At 51.3% G+C, this 22,325-nt stretch overlaps 2 protein-coding genes across 18 annotated transcripts in view; both read left to right on the top strand.

Moving 5' to 3' along the window:
* The window catches only part of MYT1 (myelin transcription factor 1), a 106,593-nt gene extending 93,098 nt beyond the window's left edge, over positions 1-13,495 (top strand). For all 7 annotated transcript variants that reach the window (XM_067708834.1, XM_067708828.1, XM_067708830.1 and 4 more), the window contains 2 exons: positions 992-1,135; positions 1,456-13,495. In XM_067708834.1, coding sequence (XP_067564935.1) covers positions 992-1,135; positions 1,456-1,596 — 285 coding nt within the window. In that variant the 3' untranslated portion in view covers positions 1,597-13,495. The remainder of the gene's footprint in view (positions 1-991; positions 1,136-1,455) is intronic.
* The window catches only part of PCMTD2 (protein-L-isoaspartate (D-aspartate) O-methyltransferase domain containing 2), a 30,057-nt gene continuing 18,763 nt past the window's right edge, over positions 11,032-22,325 (top strand). For 7 of the 11 annotated variants that reach the window (XR_010935545.1, XR_010935546.1, XM_067708835.1 and 4 more), the window contains exon 1: positions 11,032-11,168. Coding sequence is in view for 5 of the 11 variants with exons in the window: in XM_067708835.1 (XP_067564936.1) it covers positions 11,097-11,168 (72 nt within the window). In the remaining 6 variants the exon portion in view is untranslated. Of the gene's footprint in view, positions 11,169-21,101; positions 22,000-22,057; positions 22,307-22,325 lie in introns of those variants that run through there. The other 4 variants (XM_067708841.1, XM_067708840.1, XM_067708836.1 and 1 more) reach the window with 4 other exon arrangements.

Consider the following 22,325-nt stretch of genomic DNA (forward strand, 5'->3'; position numbering starts at 1 on the left):
CCATGAGCCCTGTCATCACCGTGCTCTGCTGCTCCATGTGGAGCCCTTAGAGCCCCTGGGAGAACTTCCCGGCTCCCTCCTAGTGCCCTGCTGGGTCCAGAGAAGGAGAAGTGTTTGTGCCAGAAATCCCAGGATGCTCTCTGGCGTGCTGGTTCCGCCGTGAGAAGGAGAAGTGTTTGTGCCAGAAATCCCAGGATGCTCTCTGGCGTGCTGGTTCCGCCGTGAGAAGGAGAAGTGTTTGTGCCAGAAATCCCAGGATGCTCTCTGGTGTGCTGGTTCCGCCGTGAGAAGGAGAAGTGTTTGTGCCAGAAATCCCAGGATGCTCTCTGGCGTGCTGGTTCCGCCGTGAGTCGCAGAGAGCTGCAGCGGCCTGCTTTGCTTGCCTTCACAGCTTTACTTTTTTTTTTTTTTTTTGCTGTACGCGGGTCCCACTGTTGTGGCCTCTCCCGCCGTGGAGCACAGGCTCCGGACGCGCAGGCTCAGCGGCCATGGCTCACGGGCCCAGCCGCTCCGCGGCATGCGGGATCCTCCCGGACCGGGGTACGAACCCGCGTCCACCAGCTTCGGCAGGCAGACTCTCAACCACTGTGCCACCAGGGAAGCCCACCTTCACAGCTTTAATAAGGCACTTGGTTGGTCTTTCTGGTGGGGGAAACCCAAAGGCAGGTGGACGTCCCACAAGGTGTGTACAGTGTCCCTACCAGAGAGGAAGAACAGGAAGCTGGTAGCAGCTGGGACTTGAGCCCAGGTGCCTCAGTCTGTGCTCCTCTCCACCCCGTGGGGCACATAAAGCCGTGGCACCCCCCGCCCTGGCCCAGTCACTGCATCCCCTCCTCCACCCAGGGACCAGGGTGCTGCCAGCCCCCACTTGCGGCAGGGCCTCTGCCTCCTCACCCTCTCGCAGAGGGACGTGAGGCGTGGCCCAGCGGGCACGCCCCGTGCGCTCCCGGGGGATGCGTCGGAAGGCAGCTCCCGTCTCTGTCTGGCGCAGATCTCGTCCATGGAGAGGAGCCTGAAGAGCATCGAGGAGGAGAACAGGCTCATCGAGGAGCAGAACGAAGCCCTGTTCCTGGAGCTGTCCGGCCTGAGCCAAGCCCTCATCCAAAGTCTTGCCAACATCCGCCTTCCGCACATGGTAGGTAGCGGCGGCCCCGTGGCAGCCACGTCCTCGGGCTCTTGGGAGGGCGGGCGCCCCTCTGCCTCTGGGGTCTCGCTGGAAGGGCCCTGAGCTGGGGGTTCTGCCTGGGCAGACAGCTGGCCATGGTGGCTGTGGCACCCTGAGCAGCCTGGGCCGTGGTTGTCTCAGCCCGAGTGCCGCCCGTGGTGGGTCCGTGGGCTTGTCTCTGGTGGCGTGGGCGTGTGGGTCCGAGATTTCCCACATCGATTTCCCTTGCTTCTGGAAACCCTGGGGCCCCCTGCACAGATGGGCCTCGCTAACCTGGTTCTGTTCTCTAGGAGCCAATATGCGAACAGAATTTTGATGCCTATGTAAGCACCCTCACCGACATGTACTCCAACCAGGAGTGCTACCAGAACCCCGAGAACAAGGACCTCCTCGAGAGCATCAAGCAGGCCGTGAGGGGCATCCAGGTCTAGTCCTCCTCGTGTGAGGAGCCCTCGTGCTGATCCGGGGCACCGGGGGTACCCCGACTTGCCTCCATCTTTTACCTCCCTTGCCCTGCCCTCCCAGTGGAGAGTCCCAACTCACAGTGACTTCTAGTTGGCAGCCCAGGGCGGCCTCGGGGGGTTTACCCAGAGGGGTGCCTGGAAATCCGTGTCTCCCTCGATGCGATGCGCTCGCCGGGCCGGAGGCCTTGACCTCTCCACGCGAGTGCGGGGCGTGAAGTATTACAAAGTGATTTATTTTTGCTTCTGAAAGCTCGAAGTCTCCAGGGGAAACTCAAGGACCAGGTTCTCAGGGAAGTTTTGGAGCTGCAACCACAGTACTCCTTTGTCTGTCAAGGCCGAGAGGGCAGCCCGGCCGGGCGGTGGTGCGTGTGATGAGTCAGCGGGAGCGGCCAGTGCGCCTGCGCGGTGAGGCCGCGTGGCAAGTGTGTTTCCTGTTGTCCTTTAATTCAGTTTTTACGTTAAGGGTGGAAGAGAACAGCGTTCCAGAGGGTAGGTTAGGAGTAGGCCTCGAGGACGCTGGCCCGGGACCCCCTGAAAGACAGCGCCAGCTCCGCGTGGAAGCACCCCCGGCCGGGCCTGCAGACCCTGTGCTCAGGGCTTGGCTCCCTCGAGGCTGTGGCCTTTAGGCCCATGTTGGGGTCGAGGCCGGGGCCTCTGGCTCTCTGTGTGCCCACGTGGCCCGTGACCCGCCCGCCACCCGGGTCATGGCGAGCTTTACTGAGGCGGGGACAGTGTCAGCGAGGTCAGGGGATAAGTTCCTAACTAGAGAGCACCAAGGTGTCACTTCTTTTTAGATCCATTCGAGATTCGAAAGAAGGTAAATTTTGATTTAATGTGTTAAAAACACAATGTTCCTAACGTGTAAATAGAGTCCAAATCAGCTGTGACTGCGATTCCAAGTTAGTATTTAAAAGTAGAGAAATTGCACTTCCTGGAAGAAATAAGAAAGTAGTTAGTTTAATTATTCTGTAAATTATTTAATTTTGTCAAAATGTAAGTATTTATATTCACAACCTCTTATGTTAACGTTTGCTATTTATTTAACATTTTTATTTATTAATTTTATACTATTTTACCTAGATCCCACACTAGGACACACGAGAAGGAAATAAATGAAATCAAAGCAAAATTAACGATTTCACTATGAGATAGGCCACACAAAAAATCTTGCTATAACTTCTAGTTATGATTTTAATGCAACTGAGTTATTTTTTATATATTTTGTTATTTATTCTTTTAATAATGGAATTTTAAAAAAGTATTTTGTAACAGGAATTTTGATAATTTGGGGATATTTCCCCCTCGGTCCAATGGAAAGAACGACTTTTTGGTTTTCTTCATCCCTTTTGGCTCCTTTTGTTTCAGGCACGGACGACAGCAAATGGAATTCTGTATTTATTGTTTATTTAAGCGTAGTGCAGATGTGTGTGCTCTGGCGTGTTTCTTGTGTCGCGTCTGTGTGCCGGTTCTTGATGTGAGTCCTGTCGCTGTGAGGGGTGCTGGCCGCAGGCCTCCCTGAGCAGCTGCCCGCCCTAGGCTCCCGTCCCTCTGACAGCTCTGATACTGTGATTCTCCTTCCTCAGGAAACGTTGAACCCACAGCACAGCACTTCTCAGTGTGTCTGCAGGGTGATTTCCTAATAAAAGTCCACTCTGACTGCGAGTGGGAGCTGTGTCTGGTGAGGGTGCCGTCTCTGTCCCGAGAGCTCTAGGGGTCACCTTCCTGGGGAGTGGGTGGTGGGTGGGCTCTCCTTGATGCTACACGTGGAACCCACATCTCCTTTGTGGAACCGCCCTCCCCCCCAAGGTTTGAGTCACAGACCTGCATGTGTAAATCAGAGTTTTCTCTTAGGGTCAGAAGCAGTCTTCCTGCTGGGGTGGCTAGACTGGGGGTGTGAAATGGGGGCTGCCCAAGGCCCCCTCTCCTGGCTGCAGGAGAGAGCCATCTGCAGAGGAGGGAGTTTGGACATTTAGGAGGGAGGCAGAGCTGGGAGGGGAGAGAGAAAGGTGGAGGTGGGAGGGGGAGGCAGACAGAGCTCCTGGATTCAGCCATACCTGAAGGCGGCAATGGCTGTAGTGGCTCCTCACTGCTTTACCCTTTTGTGTCAGGCGGGGCTCTCCCAGGTAGGACTTAGGTTTGGGGCTTCTGGTCACATTCAGCCTGAACTGTCAACACACTTTGACCCCACTGGGAATCTGGCCCTTGAGGGCAAACTGGAGCTCCCGCCCGAATTGAGAACGAAGGGAGAGTCTTAGGAATGCTGGGCCTCACTTCCAAGACCTGTCCCAGCTGGACGGTTGAGGGTCTAGAGGGCCTCAGCTGCTGGCTGTGGGGACCAGAGCATGTGACAGTGCGTGGAACCTGTGCAGCCTTGAGGAGGGGCTCCCCGGGGGGGCACAGGGAACCTGTGGTCCGGGTTGGTGCTCATCTGTGTCAGCACGCAGATGCTGGGGTGACAGCGTTCTGGAGGCGTGAGAGTTGGCAGGAGACGAGCAGAGGCCAGGACTGCGGAAGAACGGGTGAAGGGCCGTGTCCGTCCCACGCGTGACACCCTGCTCCCACCCTCTCCCCGGGCTTTGCCGCTCCCTGCCGAGGGTTTAGCGGGCCTCTTAGCCTCCTGACTCTGAAACGTTGTGCTTCGGGGGACCCAGCTTACCGCACCCCGACCTGGCACCAGTTCAGCCAGAACCTCTCCCCAGCGCCACACGGCACGGCCTCAGCGCAGATTTCCAAGGGCTCCGGCAACGTGAGAAGCGCTGGTGCCCGTGGAGGTGACGGTTGGGTGCCGGCGCACTTGCCACGCAGGTCTCCAGCTGGCTTCGTCGCGGTAAGCTCTGCCTGTGGGCTCTGCAGAACCTGGTTGGTCCAAAAAACAACGAAGACAACACGGCTGGGAAGAGGGCCCCAGAGGTCAGCGTCCAGAGCAGGTGAGTGCACAGATGTGGGGGGACAGAGGGGCTGTGGAGGGCGGGCGCAGGGGCGGGCCAGAGGCTCCCTCCACGAGCCACATCTCAGTGAAGTCCTGTATGCATAGTTGGGGGACAGGTGGGCCACAGCGAAAGGACAGCCTGGGGAGAGGTCAGCTCCAAAGCAGCCCTGGACTGGCCCTGGGCCTGGGCTCCAGCAAAGATGGACTCAGCCTTGCCCTCAGGGCTGCTCAGGCCCACGGCTGGCCGGGTGGGCCAAGGGCGTGCCCCTGGAGCGTGGGATCTCGGAAGACCTCTCAGAGGCCGTGTGCTGGATGTGGCAGGTGGATTGGAGGAGAGGGGGCTTCCTGGAGAGGTAGCACCGTGGGCACGGATGCTGGCGTGTAGGACCCTGGCGTTGAAGAACCACAGCACTGAGGAGGCTGCTTTGCTCCTGTAAGACCTGTAGGCTTTCCAAGCTGTTCTCCGGCTGCAGGATTCTGGGAGGTCCTAGGCAGCCTGGCCTCGGGCTTCTGGGTCCTCGGTATCTCTTGGCTTCCATCCGCGATGATACCCTGGGCTTCTGGGGCTTTGTCCGCTGTGGTGTCAGCAGACCTGGGCTTGAATGGGGCTCTGCACCTACCTGCTGGTGTCTGCGTGTGATGCTGTGGGCAGAGGGTCCACGGCAGCCCCTCTGGCTTCAAGCAGATGCAGCAGCACCGTGGTGCTAGAAGGTTGTATGGTCCCACAGTCTGATGATGACATTAGCTGTTCACCCCCCAAAAAGCTGATCCCACCTCCTGCTTGGAGGGTCTGCCTCAGCCACCAGCCTCCTGGGGTCCAGGGTTGGGGGAGGGTCTTGGTGTCATTGGCATATGCTCTCTTAGGATTTATTTTTGGGGTGGGGACCTCATCCACAGCCAGGCCTCCTCTCCCAGCCGGCAGACCCTTCTTTTACACCCTGCAGAGAATAAAACTCAAGGCTTTATCCTGAGGGAGGGGAGCGTTCCCCAGCTCTCAGAGACACTTGCCACCAGCCACCTTGGTTACAGGCCCTTTCTTCCCTCTCCAGCATCACCTGAATCTGCCAGGTACCCGGGTTCTGAGGTGCGGATGGCCTTGGTTCTGAGCTTCCCACACTCTAGCTATAATTCGGGTTTGGGGTCTGCTAAGTCGTCCGCTACATATTGGTGTCTTTTCTGCCTTCGGAATCACATTGTTGTCTCCTCTTCCATCTTCCCATTCCTGCCAGTTTATACCTTTTTTTTAAAAAACATCTTTATTGGAGTATAATTGCTTTACACTGGTGTGTTAGTTGCTGCTGTATAACAAAGTGAATCAGCTATACATAGACATATGTCCCCATATCCCCTCCCTCTTGAGTCTCTCTCCCACCCTCCCTATCCCACCCCTCTAGGTGATCACAGAGCGCCGAGCTGATCTCCCTGTGCTATGCGGCTCCTTCCCACTAGCTATCTGTTTTACATTTGGTAGTATATATAAGCACAGGCCACACTCTCACTTCGTCCCATCTTACCCTTCCCCCTCCCCGTGTCCTCAAGTCCATCCTCTACGTCTGCGTCTTTATTCCTGTCCTGCCCCTAGGTTCTTCAGAACCATATATATTTTTTGATTCCATATATATGTGTTAGCATGCGGTATTTGTCTTTCTCTTTCTGACTTACTTCACTCTGTATGACAGACTCTAGGTCCATCCACCTCACTGCAAATAGCTCAATTTCGTTTCTTTTTATGGCTGAGTAATATTCCATTGTATGTATGTGCCACATCTTCTTTATCCATTCATCTGTTGATGGACACTTAGGTTGTCCATCCTAATAGCTTGGACTTCCATGTCCTGGCTATTGTAAATAGTGTTGCAATGAACATCGTGGTACATGACTCTTTGAATTACGGTTTTCTCAGGGTAGATGCCCAGTAGTGGGATTGCTGAGCCATATGGTAGCTCTATTTGTAGTTTTTTAAGGAACCTCCATACTGTTCTCCATAGTGGCTGTATCAATTCCCATTCCCACCAGCAGTGCAAGAGTGCTCCCTTTTCTCCACACCCTCTGCAGCATTTATTGTTTGTAGATTTTTTGATGATGGCCATTCTGACTGGTGTGAGGTGATACCTCACTGCGGTTTTGATTTGCATGTCTCCAATGATTAGTGACGTTGAGCATCCTTTCACGTGTTTGTTGCCTGCCAGTTTATACCTTAAAAACTGTCACTTTAGCCAGGTTTTGAGAGGGTGCCAACGTAGATAGGCGTGTCCACCTGCCCTCCTTACCTGGACCCACAGGTAACGCCCCAAGTGGGTGAGCATCGGGCTGTGTGTGGAGCCTGTGTTGAGGCCACCCCACGATTGCAGGAGAGACTTTCCCCTTGACCACTGCACCCCTAAGGCTCATGGCTCCGTAGAGGCTGTTACAGCTGTGGGTGTGGAGGGTTTCCTAACACTGGGCGATACGGGGCCACACCTTGCCATACGGGTCTGCAGGTGTCATGACGCTGCCTTTCTCTTTGCTCCTCCTTGAAATAGGAGGTGGCTTCTCCGAGAGAAGCCCAGCCCCCACCTCAGCCAGGTGCCCGTCAGGTTAAAACATAGGGGTGCCAGGGGACCCACGATTGTGGGCACACCACCAGTGCTGGCAGCTGACCCTAGGGACAGGCCCCTGCGGTCCCTTCTGCCCCCCAGACCCCGCCCCTGCTAGCCTTGCCCCTCTCCCTGTCCCGTCTGGTGTAGGGTGTGTGGGCCACTGAAGCCTGGCCTCTACCCTTCCAGCGCCTTTGATGGCTCCCTCATCCCTCCCCTCTGTGCCCTCCTCCAGCCTGTCCCCCTTGCGCCCCGCAGAAGCTGCCCTGGGTCTCCTCCTGGCCTCTCCCCTCCCTTTCTCACCATCCCTACAAGAGTGTGCCACGTGCAGGGAACGCCCACACTGTCCCCAGGCCTGCCTTTCCCAGTTCTAGCACCTTCTGGGTCTCCACTTGGATGTCCCACCTGCCACAGGAAGGCAGAGCAGGGTGCCCCCTAGATCAGGCCAGAGTGGGGAGAGGGGTGGCTGCATGGGGCAGGAGGTGGGCCCAGGGCCCTGGCTCTGAATTAGGAGGATCCAGTTGTGCCCCTGGACACCTCAGCTAGGAGGGAGCCACGCCTGGCAGGAGCCCCAGGAGTTAAGAAGTCCCCAGACCTGCTTGGACCGTCAAGGGAGAGACCCTGAGCCTAACCCTCCCCGACAGGTGGCTGCACGGTGAACTCCAGAGGAGCTCTGGTCCCTCCTCCCAGGGTGCTAAGCTCTGAGAGAAAAGCAATCAGTGCTTCTGATTCATAAATAACTTTGCTTTAAAACATGACAGAGGGGCCACAAAGAGAAAGTATTTGTCTCCCTTCACCTCGGGCTAACTACAGACGGGGTCTTTTTTTTTCCAGAATGAGAAGGCTCTTTGCAGATCAGCTTGTCTGTAGTGTGGCCCAAGGTACACTGCCCCACTGCAGTGTGGGAGGAGCCAGGTGGAAGCTGGCCTCTGTGTCTTGGACAAAGAGGTTGACGTAGCTGCAGGGGCCCCACCTGGACGTCAGGGGTCTGGGGCCACCAGGCCCAGGAGATTCCCTTCTCAGCTTTACTGCCAGGTTCACAGTCCATGCCGTCCGACGGGAGGAGGACGGACCAGCCACATGTTCTGATCTCCTCTTTCTGGAGCCTCCTGGAGAGGCTCCTCCTTCACTGTGAGCTGGGGGTGGTGGCAGCCACCAGGCAGGCCAGACCTGCTGTCAGAGTGGCCCCTCTCCAGTTGTTGTCCGGTGAGGATTCACTGTCACTGGGGTAGCCATGGGTTTCCCTCAAGGGCGGCCAGGCTTGTCCAAGATGTCTTCTCTGGACGCCTAAAGGCGGTCTCCTCCGATGCACACATTTTCAGTCAGAGGCAGAGAGGAGTAAGACATGGTCCTTGCCCTGGACCACGTTTTCCAGAACCTTCCTGATCATTCCGGAGCCACCTTGACACTGTACCCTCCCTGGAGGCCCCTCCACATTCATGCTGTTCCCAGAGGTTACAGCGGCCTCCTGGCCTCATCCCCTGTGCTGACCCTGGGTGGGGGAAGGTCTGTCCCACGTGATTCCTGCCAAGGTGGGGGCTGGGATCACGACCAGACCCTCAAACGTGTTTCCTTCTTAAAGTGCTGAGTCTAGGGGCCTTTTAGAGTCCAGACAACTTTAAATTGAGAAATCATGTGTGCATGTTCAGAGGGGTTCTTTCCCTGGTCCACAGCCCACCCCAAATTCTTTAGTGCAGCAGGGATACTTCCCAGCTCACGGTCCCCACGTGTCCTGTGAACACAGCACTCAGAGCGGCCCAGGCCCTGGGCAGGTCGACCCTCTGTGGCAGTTTCCTCATCAGTTCAGGGGGCAGACACGCTGAGACAAGTGCGTGCACTGCAGTGGGGAGCAGGCTGCCCTGAGACATCTGGACACCCCACCCCTGCCATCGCATGTCCCTGGGAAGCCAGCTCAGAGGCATCTGTGAGAGGGGTTCACAGTGGTGGTGATGTGCTCCAGGCCTCAAGGCTCACCCCCCCATCCACAGAGCTCTGCCCCAGGGGCCATCCACACCCAGCCCGCACTCATGCTAGAGGGGCCCTAGGGTACCCCCAACAGGTTTATGTGCCTCTGGGTGGCCAGTGGTGTGGGGGAGGGGATGCTGCTGCTGCCCTGCACGTTGGAGCCCTGTGTCGGGACTGGCGGTCTTCAAACATTGTTCAGTCACCTAAACCCTTTAAGTGGAGTGTCACCCGGAGCCCCCATGCTGCTCTGGCGGAGGCTGAGGGTCAGACTGGTGTGGCCGTGGGCAGCCAAGCACAGAACTCATGCTCAGCAGGGTGGGGGATTTGTAGGGTTGGAGGAGGGCCCAGGAAGTACGTCTGGACAGTGGTGAGGGGCAGCACATGGACATGAGTTAGGAGTATGCCGAGATGCCCCTCACGGGCGCTCCTGGTTTCTGATACGTTAGCACAGGTGTCAGCTCTCTTGTTTGAGTCCAGGCCCGTCTCATACCTGGGAACCTTGAGCAGGACTCTTCCAGCCTCTGTGCCTCAGTTTCCTTCTCTGTAAAGGGGTCCATGGCACATGCTGCTGAAGGAGAGTGGGAGGGAGCGAGCGGGAGCGCAGGCCCCGGGCCACATGCCACCCCTGACGCTCTGGGGACCCCCTCTAGCCGCCTCTCCTTCTTGCACCCCCCAGCAGCACCAGCCATCACTCCTGGCTCCAAGATCTGCCCCTCGTGGGTCACCAGACGCCTGATGTCTGAGCACAGCTGCCAGCTAAGCCCTGGGTTTGCAGGCGCCCCCCAGGGCACTCCTGTCTGCAGAGTCTAACTGCCACCCACCTGGCGCCCGCAGGGTCAATACGACTGCTGCTGCCACCTGCACTAGCAACTGGTCTTGTCCACTGACAGCTGCAGCCAGAGGTTCTGGAGTTTGCTCTTCCCAGGCTGGCCCCATGTCTCTAAGGCTGCTACCCGCTCACGCTGTCCCCTCAAGCTTTCCCTCTCATAAGTCATAAAACACAGTGAGAGCTGGCTAAGGGGGAGGGGCCCCTCGAATCCTGGGAACGGCACACTAAGAAGTGCGGGTATCAGCACCTCAGGGTGCTTCCGCCCCAGGTGTCCTGTAGACAGACCTCTGGGCCCTGATTTGCTACCACTTCTGGGTCAGGACCCTGTATTAGCCAGGGTTCTCCAGAGAAGCAGAACCAAGAGGAGATACCTATATCAGCTGTATCTATATCCGTATCTGTATCCGTATCCGTATCTATATCCGTATCCGTATCTATATCTATTAGCTATATCCGTATCCGTATCTATATCCATGTCATGTGTATCTGTCTATACCCGTACATCTATATCTATGTATGGAGAGTGGTTTATTTCCAGGAACTGGCTCACACAATGTGGGGGGCAAGTCTGCAACCTGTAGGGCAGGCCAACAGCCTGGAGACCCAGAAGACCTGACGTCTGGAGGTGGGTGGCAGTGAGAGGGTGGTGAGTGGGATCTCCTCAGCTGCATGGCTGAGGCCCTCCATTCTGATGGGTGATCGCTTTATTCAAAGTTTACTGATGTAAATGTGAACCACGTTTAAAAGATACCCTCACGGCAGCACCTAACTGGTATTTGACCAAGTATCTGGGCACCATAACCTAGTCAAGTGGACACATAAAAGTAATCATTGAAGATTCCTGAGCCCGGGCATTGCTAACCTTTCATTAAGGTGGTTTGTTTTAAGATGAGAAGTTATTCTTCAGAATCCCTTCCCGGTCATTTTACTTATATGAATACATTTGAGTTCACCAATATTTCCAGATCAACATCAAACATAGTACAAATAGCAGAGAAGCCTCAACTCATGTCTGAAACTGTGGCTAATTCCACCACAAAGGGCTACGAATGGCTTAAAATGAAGAAGAACAAACTTTTTTCTCTTTGCAGATGACCTAGTTTGGACGCTCTCAACACAACAGTGCAGCGGCGACGCCTTGTGGTCAATATCGGGTCTCGTCATTGCTATGGCCTGGCCTTGGGATGCGATCCGTCCTGCCTCACTTCACAGATGGCCAGAGGCAGGAGAGAAGGTCCAGGTGTAACAGCATTCACTTGCTCTGAGGCCCCCTCCTTGACCCCCCCCAGTGGAGTCTGATGCGTCTGTGGGCAGTAATCTCACTCCGAGGCCCCAGATGCGGAGAGTGGACGTGAGCCCTTCCCCCTCAGTTGGAGGAGACGTTGGAAGCGGGGCTGGGGGTGGGGTGGGGTGGGGGAGGCATGTTTTAGTTACTGTAATTGCAAAGGCAATTCTTGTCCATAGTAAAAACAGCACTGAAGTAGGTAAAGTGAGAAGTGACGTCTTGTCCAGGACCGAGGCACACTAAAAAATAATCTTATATATTTACCCACACAGTTAGCACTTCCAGGGCTCTTCATTCTTTTGTGTAGATCTGTATTTCCATCTGTTATTGTTTGCTTTCTGCATGAAAAACTCACTTTATCATTTCATGTGTCAACTTAAAAAAATGCACAACGTGAGAGTTGCGAGTTAAGTTTTATTTGGGGCAAAATGAGGACTGCAGCCCGGGAGACAGTATCCCAGACAGCTCTGAGAAACCGCTCCAAAGAGGTGGGGGGAAGGTCAGTATAGATGTGATTTTGGCGAAGGGGGAGCACATGCCGTCAAACACATATCTTTTGGCAGAAGGTTTCTGCTAGTCACGAGGAACAGACGTCACCGTGAAGGATTTTAGTGCTTTTCTAGATACGAGGAGATACAAGAAGTGGGCTCTTAAGAATGGCTCCTGGAAATATCTAACTATCTGAAGACCTGTTCTGCCACTTTTTCCCGGAGCACAGAGTCCCTCATCTCTGCTCTCCACCCTGAGCTCCTTTCAGGGGGTGTTGAAAGTCAGCAGCTGCAGCTACAGGAGCAGCACATGATTTAATCTTTGTAGAGGCAGCTGGCAAGTGCCCATGGCAAGGGCTGATTTGTTGTTGACACATGTTGTGTGGGTCTGCTGCTGCTTCTAGCTTTTGTATGTCTGAAAAAAATTTCATCTCCTTTTAAAAAAAATTAATATACTTCATTTTTGCGAGTAGTTTTATGTTTACAGAAAATAGGGGATAGTACAGAGACTTCCCGTATACCCTCTCTCCCCTGCACACGGTTTCCCCTATTATTAACATCTTGCGTTAATGTGGTACATTGTTACAACTGATGTACCAATATTGATACACTATTAAAGACCATAAGTTACATCAGGGTTCACTCTTGGGGTTGTACATTCTGTGAGTTTTGACAATGCATATGTCATATAGCCACCATTACAGTATCACACAGAATAGGTTCACTGCCCTAAAAACCCTATGTGCTTTGTTTATTTGTCCCCCCTTCCCCCAACCCCATCCCTGGCAACCACTAATCTTTCTACTATTTCTACAGTTTCGCCCTTTCCAAAATGTCATATCATACAGTGTGTACGTAATCACACAGTCTGTAGCCTTTTGAGACTGGTTTCCTTCATTTATTTAGAAATAGCATAAGGTTCCTCCCTGTCTTTTCATGGCTTGACAGCTCATTTCTTTTTAGTGCTGAATAATAACATTCCAGAGTTGGGATGTACCACAGTTGTGCACAAAAATTGGCAATTATGAATAAAGCTGCTGTAAACATTCGTGTGCAGGTTTTTGTGTGGACGTAAGTTGTCAGCTCCTTTGGGTAAATACCAGGGAGACTGCTGTATCTGATGAGACTGTTTAGCTTTGTGAGAAGCTGCCACGCTGTTTTCCAAAGTGGCTGCACTAGTTTGCATTCCTACAAGCAATGAATGAGAGTTCCTGTTACTCCACATTCTTACCAGCATCTGGTGTTGTCAGTGTTTTGGGCTTTAGCCGTTGTAGCAGGTGTGTAGTGTGTCTCGTTGTTTTAATTTGCATTTCCCTGATGGCATAGGATGTTGAACATCCTTTTATACGCTTATTTGCCATCTGTATGTCTTTTTTGCTGAGGCATCTATTCAGGTCTTTGGCCCATTTTTAAATTGGATTATTTGGCTTCTGTTGTTGTTGAGTTTTAAGAGTTCTTTATATATTTTGGATACAAGTCCTCTATAAGTTATGTGTTTTGCAAATAGTCTCTCTCAGTCTTTGGCTTATCCTTTCATTCTCTTAATAGTGTCTTTCACAGAGCAGAAGTTTTGAATTGTAATGAAATCCACCTTACTGGGACTTCCCTGGTGGCACAGTGGTTAAGACTCTGCGCTCCCAATGCAGGGGGCCCGGGTTCGATCCCTGGTCCGGGAACTAGATCCCACATGCGTGCCACAACTAAGAGTTCGCATGCCACAACTAAGGAGCTGGCGAGCCGCAACTAAAGAGCCCGCCTGCCTCAACTAAGATGCAGTGCAACCAAAAAAAGAAATCAACCTTACCAATTGTTTCTTTCATGAATACTGTCTTTGATGTTGTATGTAAAACATCATCGCCAAGCCAAAAGTCACCCAGGTTTTCTTCTATATCATCTTCTAGAACTTTTATGTGATAATTGTGAGGTTTGTGTCTAGATCCTTTTTTGTGTATCTGTATGTCCAGTTGTTCTAGCATCATTTGTTGAAAACACTATCCTTTCTCCATTGAATTGACTTGCTCCTTTGTCAAAGAACAGTTGACTATATTTGTGCAGGTCTTTTTACGGGCCCTCTATTCTGTTCTGTTGATCTATTTGTCTATTCTTTCATCAATACCACACTGTCTTCATTACTGTAACTTTAAATTAAGTCTTGAAGTCGAGTACTGTCAGTCTCCAATTTTATTCTTCTCCTTCAATATTGTGTCGGATTTTCTTTTTTTTTTTTTGCCTTTCCACGTAAACTTTAAATCAGTTTGTTGATACCCACAAAATAGTTTGCTGGGATTTTGACTGGATTGCATTGAATCTACAGATCAATGTGGGATGAACCGACATTTTAACAACATTGAGTCTTCCTATCTGTGAACATGGAATATCTATTCATTTATTTAGGTTTTCCTTGATTTCTTTAATCAGAGTATTGTAGTTTTCCTCTTATCCATCTTGTACTTTTTTGGGTTAGATTTATACTTAAGGTTTTTTTTGTTGTTGTTTGTTTTGGTGCTAATGTAAACGTTGTGTTTTTTATTTCAAATTCCAGTTGTCCATTGCTGGTAAGTAGGAACGCGATAGATTTTTGTATATTAACATTGTATGCTGAAACCTTGCTATAATCATTTATTAGTTCAGGAGGTTTTTGTCTGTTTATTTTAATAGATATTGGGGGTATATTCTATGTAGACAATCTTGTCATCTGTGAACAAAGACAGTTATTTCTTCCTTCCAAATCTGCACACCTTTTCTCTCCTTTTCATGTCTTATTGGATTAGCTAGAGCTTCTAGTACAATGTTGAAGAGAAGTGGTGAGAACATTCTTGCCTTATTCCCAATGTTATGGGAAAGTATCTATTTTCTCATCCAGTATGATGTTTGTTGTGGGTTTTCTGTAGATGTTCTTTACTAAGTTGAGAAAGTTCCCTTCTAATCCTAGTTCGCTGAGAGTCTTTATAATGAATCGGTATTAGATTTTGTCAGATGCTTTTTCTGCATCTGACAAAATCCAATTTCATATCCAAAATTGATATGATCATAAGATTTTTCTTCTTTAGCCTGTTGATGTGATGGATTACTTTGAAATGTTAAATGTATCCCTGGAGTAAACTGCACTTGGTCGTGGTGTGTAATTCATTCTATATATTATTGGATTCAATTTGTACATATTGGATTTTTGTGTCTATGCTCATGACAGATATTGGTTTGTATTGGGTTGGCCAAAAACTGCCTTCAGTTTTTAAGTAAAAATAAAAGACATATTTTTCATTTTCACAAAGACCTTTATTGAATAATGTATTCACTCTTTTGTTCCACTACCTTCTGCCATTTTTCAGGCAACTTCATCATTCCATCTTCCCAAAACTTTTTGTCTTTTTGAGCAAAGAACTGTTCCAGGTGCTTTTTACAGTCTTCCAGGAATTGAAATTTTTTCCATTAAGAGATTTTGTAAAGACCTAAATAAATGGAAATCCAAAGGAGCAATGTCTGGGGAATACGGCGGATGAATCAGAACTTCCCAGCCGAGCTGGAACAGTTTTGCCTGGTCATCAAAGAAACATGCGGTCTTGCATTATCTTGATGGAATATTATGCATTTTCTGTTGACTAATTGTGGACGCTTTTCGCTTTCTGTTGAGTGCTGCTTTCAGTTGGCCTAATTGGGAGCAATACTTGTTGGAATTAATCGTTTGGTTTTCTGGAAGGAGCTCAGAATAGAGGACTCCCTTCTAATCCTACCATATAAAGAACATCACATTCTTTGGATGAAGACCAGCCTTTGGTGTGGTTGCTGGTGGTTCATTTTGCTTGCCCCACGATTTCTTCTGTTCCACATTATTGTACAGTATCCACTTTTCATCGCCCGTCACAATTTGTTCTAAAATGGAACGTTTTTGTTGCGTTTAAGTAGAGAATTGCACGTGGAAATACGGTCAAGAAGGTTTTTTCTCACTTAACTTATGTGGAACCCAAACATCAAAGCGATTAACATAACCAAGCTGGTGCAAATGATTTTCAATGCTTGACTTGGATGTTTTGAGTATGCCAGCTATCTCCCGAGTGGTATAACATTGCTTGTTCTCAATCAGTGTCTCGATTTGATCCCTGTCGACTTCAACTGCTCTACCTGACTGTGGAGCATCGTCCAGTGAGAAATCTCCAGCACGAAACTTCGCGAAGCACTCTTGACACAGTCAATTAGTCACAGCACCTTCTCCATACACTGCACAAATCTGTTTTTGCGTTTCGTTGCATTTTTACCTTTCTTGAAATAATAAAGCATAATATGCTGAAAATGTTGCTTTTTTTCCTTCCATCTTCAATATTAAAATGGTTACACAAAAATTCACCAATTTTGATAAGTCTTGTTTTAAATGCACGCTGATGTGACAGCTGTCGCATACAATCTAACAAAATTGCTTCGAATGAAGTTAAAGACAGCTAAGTGCTACTCGAGCATCTTACAGAAAAGGGCAAATGAAACTTTTGGTCAACCTAATACCTTCCCTTTCTTGTAATATCTCTGTCTAGTTTTGGTATTAGGGAAATTCTGGTCTCGTAGAATGAGTTAGGAAGTGTTCCCTAGCTTCTGTTTTGTGGAAGAGATCAGATAACTGGTATCATTTCTTCCTTAAGTATTTGGTAGAATTCACCAGTAAACCCATCTGTGCCTGGTGCTTTCTGCTTTGGAAGGTCATTAATTATTGATTTCTTTAATAGATGTAGGACTATTCACATGATCTATATATCCTTGTATGAGTTTGGTAAATTGTGTCTTAAAAGGAACTGGTTCATTTTTTAGATTATCGTATTTGTGAGCTAGAGTTGTTCACAATATATATATATATTTTTAATTAATTATTTATTTGGCTGCACTGGTTCATCATTGCCGTGTGCAGGCTTTCTCTAGTTGTGGTGAGCGCGGGCTACTCTTCAGTGTGGTGTGCGGGCTTCTCATTGCAGCGGTTTCTCTTGTTGCGGAGCACGGGCTCTTGGCGTGTGGGCTTCAGTAGGTGCAGCACATGGGTTCAGTAGTTGTGGCGCACAGGCTTAGTTGCTCCGCAGCATGTGGGATCTTCATGGACCAGGGCTCGAACCCGTGTCCCCTGCACTGGCAGGTGGATTCGTAATCACTGCGCCACCAGGGAAGTCCCCACAATATTTTTATTTGCTTTTAATATTCATGGGATCCATAGTGATGGCCCTTATTTCATTTCTGATAATTAATAATTTGTATCTTCTATTTTTCTTGGTTAGCCTGGCTGGAGGTTTATCAGTCTTTTCAGAGAACCACCTGCTGGTTTCACTAATTCCCCCTATTGATTTCTTGTTTTCTGTTTCATTGATTTCTGCTCAAATTTTTATTATTTCTTTTCTTCTGCTCACTTTGGATGTAATTTGCTCTTTGCTGTGTCAGTCCCAGCTTGTTGATGGTGATGCTCTCAGCTAGGAATGCCTGAGGCACTTTCTGGGCCTGTATTACTTGTAGTGAGCCCCGGAGACATCCCCCCCAACCCTGCTACTGGGGCAATGTTGTGGCTGGACTGGCTCTTGTGGTTCTTATTATGATCACTGGATGCACTTTAGCAAAAACCGTGAGGGAACTCTGAGGAACAAGATTTATTACTCACAGGTGCTGGAGGGTACATGGCACAGCTCAGGGCCACACAGCAAGGTAAGAGGGGGAGAAAGAGAGCCTGGGGCTTTGCCTTTATTAGGGTCTGAGGGTGGCGTGTCTAGGATCATGGGGTCACTCATTACCGGCAAGCCTGGAGCATAAGGGCAGGAATTAGGGTGTAGGCAGGGTCATTCAGGTGCTCAGTTTTCTAGGTCTCCCAGGGTTTTCTGAAATGGGAACTCCATGCGAGGCGGGAGGGGAATTCCCTACCTGATCGTTTTGCTAGTAGTCGTGTCATACAGCTGGTGATATGTTTATTCACAAGCCATGTCATCTGACATGGATGCCTCGGTAACCAAAGCTTCACGCCAGGCACTTACACTACACTCTTCTCCCCTTTTTGTTTTTAAATGTATTTATTTTTGGCTGCGTTGGGTCTTCGTCGCTGCACGCGGGCTTTCTCTAGTTGTGGCGAGTGGGGGCTACTCTTCCTTGCGGTGCGCAGGCTTCTACTTGTGGTGGCTTCTCTTGTTGCAGAGCATGGGCTCTAGGCGTGTGGGCTTCAGTGGTTGCAGCATGTGGGCTCAGTAGTTGTGGTCCACGGGCTTAGCTGCTCCGTGGCATGTGGGATCTTCCCAGAGCAGGGATCAAACCTGTGTCCCCTGCATTGGCAGGCGGATTCTTATCCATTGCACCACTGGGGAAGCCCCTCCCCTTTGTTTTTGAAAGCTAGAATTCTAGGGTGGCAGGGTTTTGTTCTTCCTTTTAGTATTTTAAATATGTTACTTCACTGTCTTCTTGCTTGTATTGTTTCCATCAGGAGATCTGCTGTCAGCCTTATTTTTATTCCTTTGTACATAATGTGTCTTTTTTTCTCTGGGTGTTTACAAGTTTTTTCTCTTTATCACTGGTTGAGCAACTCGATTGTGTTACACCTTGGTGTAGTTTCCTTCATGTTTCTGAGCTGGAGGTACCTTGAGGTTTGTAGTTTTCATCAAATTTGGAAAATTTTCAGCCTTTGTTTTTTCAAATAATTTTTTCCTCTCCCAACTTGTCTTTCCTTCTTTCTGGGACACTAATTACATGTATATTAGGTCACTTGAGGTTGTCCCATAGTTGTCATTGAGGCTGTTAACTTTTTATTCTCCTTTCTCTCCATATCTTATTTGGGACAGTTCCTATTGCTACCTCTTCAAACCTTCCTGCAGCAATGTCCAATCTGCTGCTAATAATATCTGCATAGTTTTCAACTCAGACATTATAATTTTCATTTCTAGAAGTTATTTTTGAGTCTTTTTTTGTAACCTCTATGTCTCTACTTAGCTGTTTTCAGTACTCGATATTCATTGTAGCACCGTGTTAGTGTCTTTGTCTACTGATAATAAGATCTGCGTCAGCTCTGGGCCAGTTTCAATTGCTTGATTTTTCTCCTCATTATGAGTTGTATTTTCCCCCTTTGTGTACCTGACAATTTTAGATTGGGTGCCAGACACTGTGAAGTTTACCTTGTTGAGGGTTCGATATTTTGTGTTCTTAAAAATATTCTTGGGCTTCCCTGGTGGCGCAGTGGTTGGGAGTCCGCCTGCCGATGCAGGGGACGCGGGTTCGTGCCCCGGTCCGGGAGGATCCCACATGCCGCGGAGCGGCTGGGCCCGTGAGCCACGGCCGCTGAGCCTGCGCGTCCGGAGCCTGTGCTCCGCAACGGGAGAGGCCACAGCAGGGAGAGGCCCGCGTGCCGCAAAAAAAAAAAAAAAAAAATTCTTGAGCTTTGTTTTGGGATACAGTTAGAAGCAAATAGTTTGATTCTTCCAAATCTTTCTTTGATTTGTTAGGTGGGGTCTGTGCAGTGACCAGTCTGGGGCTAATTATTCCTCACTACTGAGGCAAGAGCCTTCTCCGTCCTCTAACCAATGTCCAGTGAACCAAGAGGTTTTCCAGTCTGGCTGGTGGGAACCCGCACTACTTCCTGCCTTGTTACGGTGCGGGGCGTTACCTCGAATCCTTTTGGGCGGTTCTTCGCCCAGACTTGGGTTGTTTACTGACATGCGTGTGCTGATTAGTTCTCTGCTAATTTGGTGTGTGTGTGGGGGTCTCCTGCAGATCCCCAAGTTCCTCCTCAATGTCGCTTTCTCCTCACCAGCTGTGGCCTCTACCTGCCTTGGCTTCCCTGAATCCTCAGTTTTATCTCCTCGACTCAGGGAGTCCTTCTGGCCCTGCTTGGGTTCCCTTTCTCTGCACCGCAGCCTGGAGGTTCTCACAGAGGCAAGATGGGGCAATTGCAGGGCTCAGCCCATCGGTTCTTCATCTCTCAGGAGTCACTGAGCTTTGTTGCACAATGTTTAGTGTCCCGAGAACTGTTGCATCACGTATTTTGTCCATTTCTTTGTTGTTTCACGAATGGGGGCAAGTCCAACTCCTGTCACTGCATCTTGGTCAGAGCTTTAGAGTTTCTTAGTAGAGTTTCAGTTTGGAATTACGAAAAAATTCTGGAGATCGTTAGTGGTGATGGTTGCACAACAATTAGAATGTACTTGATGCCACTGTTCACTTAAAAATGGTTAAAATGGTAAATTTTATGTTATCTATATATTACCACACACAAAAAAGACACCTTAAAAAAAAGGGCTACCTGAACAAAGGGAAGTCCTAGTACTGTTCTTTGAAGATGACAACACAACCCCGCATGTGGCTCCAGCCTCGGGTATGCTCCTGCCTCAGGCCTATGCATGACCACCCCTGTGCCTGGGGACCCCTCCTCCAGATACATCAACCATGAGTGGCCCACAGATCACCCAACCCAAGGCTACGTCTTTCAGTGAGCTTTCCCAATACCTGTTAGAGACACCCCACAGCTCCCCATGGTGTGACCCCCACTCCCTGGGACAAGGAGTGATCGCAGCTCACCCAACTACAGTGTGTCTGGTGGCCTCGGCAGGGCACTGGCATCTCTTTTACAGACGGACAAATTCTGCCTGGGCTGGATGCTGTCAGGAAGCAGGGGTAGCCAAATGAGGGGTACCTGTGAGGGGCAGGGCGGAGGGAGGCTCAGCTGTGCCGAGGCAGGAGCAGGCCTCACTGCTGTGGGCTGGGAGAGGGCACGCTGGTGGCACAGAGACCTGGTTTTGGCTTCTACCTGGACACAGTTAAGATGTGGCCTTTGTCACAGTGCAGCTTTTCTGCCGGATGTCTGTGTCCAGCAGGACAACCTTGCCGTGAGCCCAGGCCAACTCCCATCGTCAGGGCTGCCCTTCTTCCTGGAGAGCATGCTAATATCTACTCCAAGGAAATAATCTCTGCAAAGCGCTTAGCATGATGCTCTACAAAGACCAATACTGATGGTATGTTGTCTATTATTTATATTAGGAAGACCACTCCGCAGAGCAGAGGGAGGGGTGGTGAGATGCCTGGCCGCATAGAGAGGAGGGAAGCAAGGCCTAGGCAGGGTGGGGTGGATGGAGGGCGTATCCCCTCACAGCAGGGAGAGGGTCAAGGATGGCTCCAGGACCTCTGTAATTTGAAACAGTCACAGACTATCGCAGGCAATCAGGTAGGAAGGGCTCTGAGAACCAGTGTGACCATCACTAGGTTGGCGGCAACCACAGGGCCACTGATTCGGGGCTGTGGACCACCAGGAGAAGCAAGCCTTCCCTGGAACATGGAAAGTGGTGAAAACTATGCCCCCAAGTGGAGCTCAAGTCTGGGGAGGAATGTGGGGGCAGGAGGGCCCCAGGCAGCAGTGCTTGCACCTGTTAAGTATAAGGGCTCCCTTATAGGACTGTGTCTAAAGAAAGGGTTCTGCTGCTGAAGACTCAGTTGGAAAACCTATGTGAGGTTTGGGCTGAGCAAAAGGAGGTTCGGGCAGATTTCACAAAGTTTACTGGGTAGGCCGGGCAGGTGGCCCACAAGGGATGTGTGGCATCGGGGCAAAAGGCCCCCCCGCGACGGTGGGTGGCCGGGGAAGTAACACCGAGGATCTGCCAGTGGGCCAGGATGCAGGGGCACGCCACTTCTGAGACGCAGAATGACAGGAAGGGCTGATCAGGATGCGGCGTGGGAGGCGGCGGTGAAGCCAGTGAGGGTGGGTGTGCAAGTCGGGGCTGTGTGGACCCCTCGCAGGGGTGGGCATGGTAGGGGCTCCTGCCCACTTCAGCTCTCCCTGGCCTGCAGCCATTGGACCCTCTCTTGGCACAGCTGGATCCTTCCGGTCCTGCAGATCTTCGCTGGAATGTCCCTTCCGTGTCATCCAAGCCACAGTAGCCACCGCCGCCGCCGCCAGTTGCTGTCCATCCCCTGTGTTTTCATTTCTTCCTCCTCGGTCGGTCCCCTCCTGGAAGGTCACTTCCAAGGAGTGAGCCCTGCCTGTCGTGGTCACAGCTGAGTCCTGGCTTGCGGTGGGGCGCGGAACAGTTAACGCTCACCTGCGGCTGCCCTTTGACTTCCGCCTCCCAGCGGAGCGCGTGGCCGGCCGGGACGTCTGGATGGGGCCCTCCGCTGCGCCGTTGCCCCTTTAAACGCTGGACCCGGGCGCACGCGCAGTAGGGCGTTCGGGCGCGCAGGCGCAGTGGCGCGGTGGATGTTTACGGCGGCGGAGGTCGGGGCCGCGTAGTGGGAGGCGGACTGGCGAGGGGCGCCAGAAGAGCTGCAGGTGCGGCCCAGCGGCCGATTCCGCGGGCCCGCCGAGCCAGGAGGTACTGAGCCGCCGCCGCCGCCGCCCTCGGCCCGGCCTGCAGCGGGGTACGGGGGCGGTGCGGCCCCTCGGCCCCCTCCCCCTCTCTCCCTCCTCTCCACCCCTCCCCTTCCCGTGGTCCCGGGCTCCCGGACCCTCCCCCAGGGCCGCATTCTCCTCTCCCCGTCTTCCTGTCCTCTTCCGCTGTCCTCTCGTTCCCCACCCCCAAGCATAAACACCCCTCCGCGTCCCAGGCGTCTCCCGTCGCCCCTCCCCCCTCCCCGGGGGTCCGCCCTCCAGCGTTCCGGGGGTTCCCGAGGTCTCTCCAGGTGCGCATTGCTTACACCC

Source organism: Pseudorca crassidens, chromosome 15 (genome assembly GCF_039906515.1).
Source record: "Pseudorca crassidens isolate mPseCra1 chromosome 15, mPseCra1.hap1, whole genome shotgun sequence".
Lineage (NCBI taxonomy): Eukaryota > Metazoa > Chordata > Mammalia > Artiodactyla > Delphinidae > Pseudorca > Pseudorca crassidens.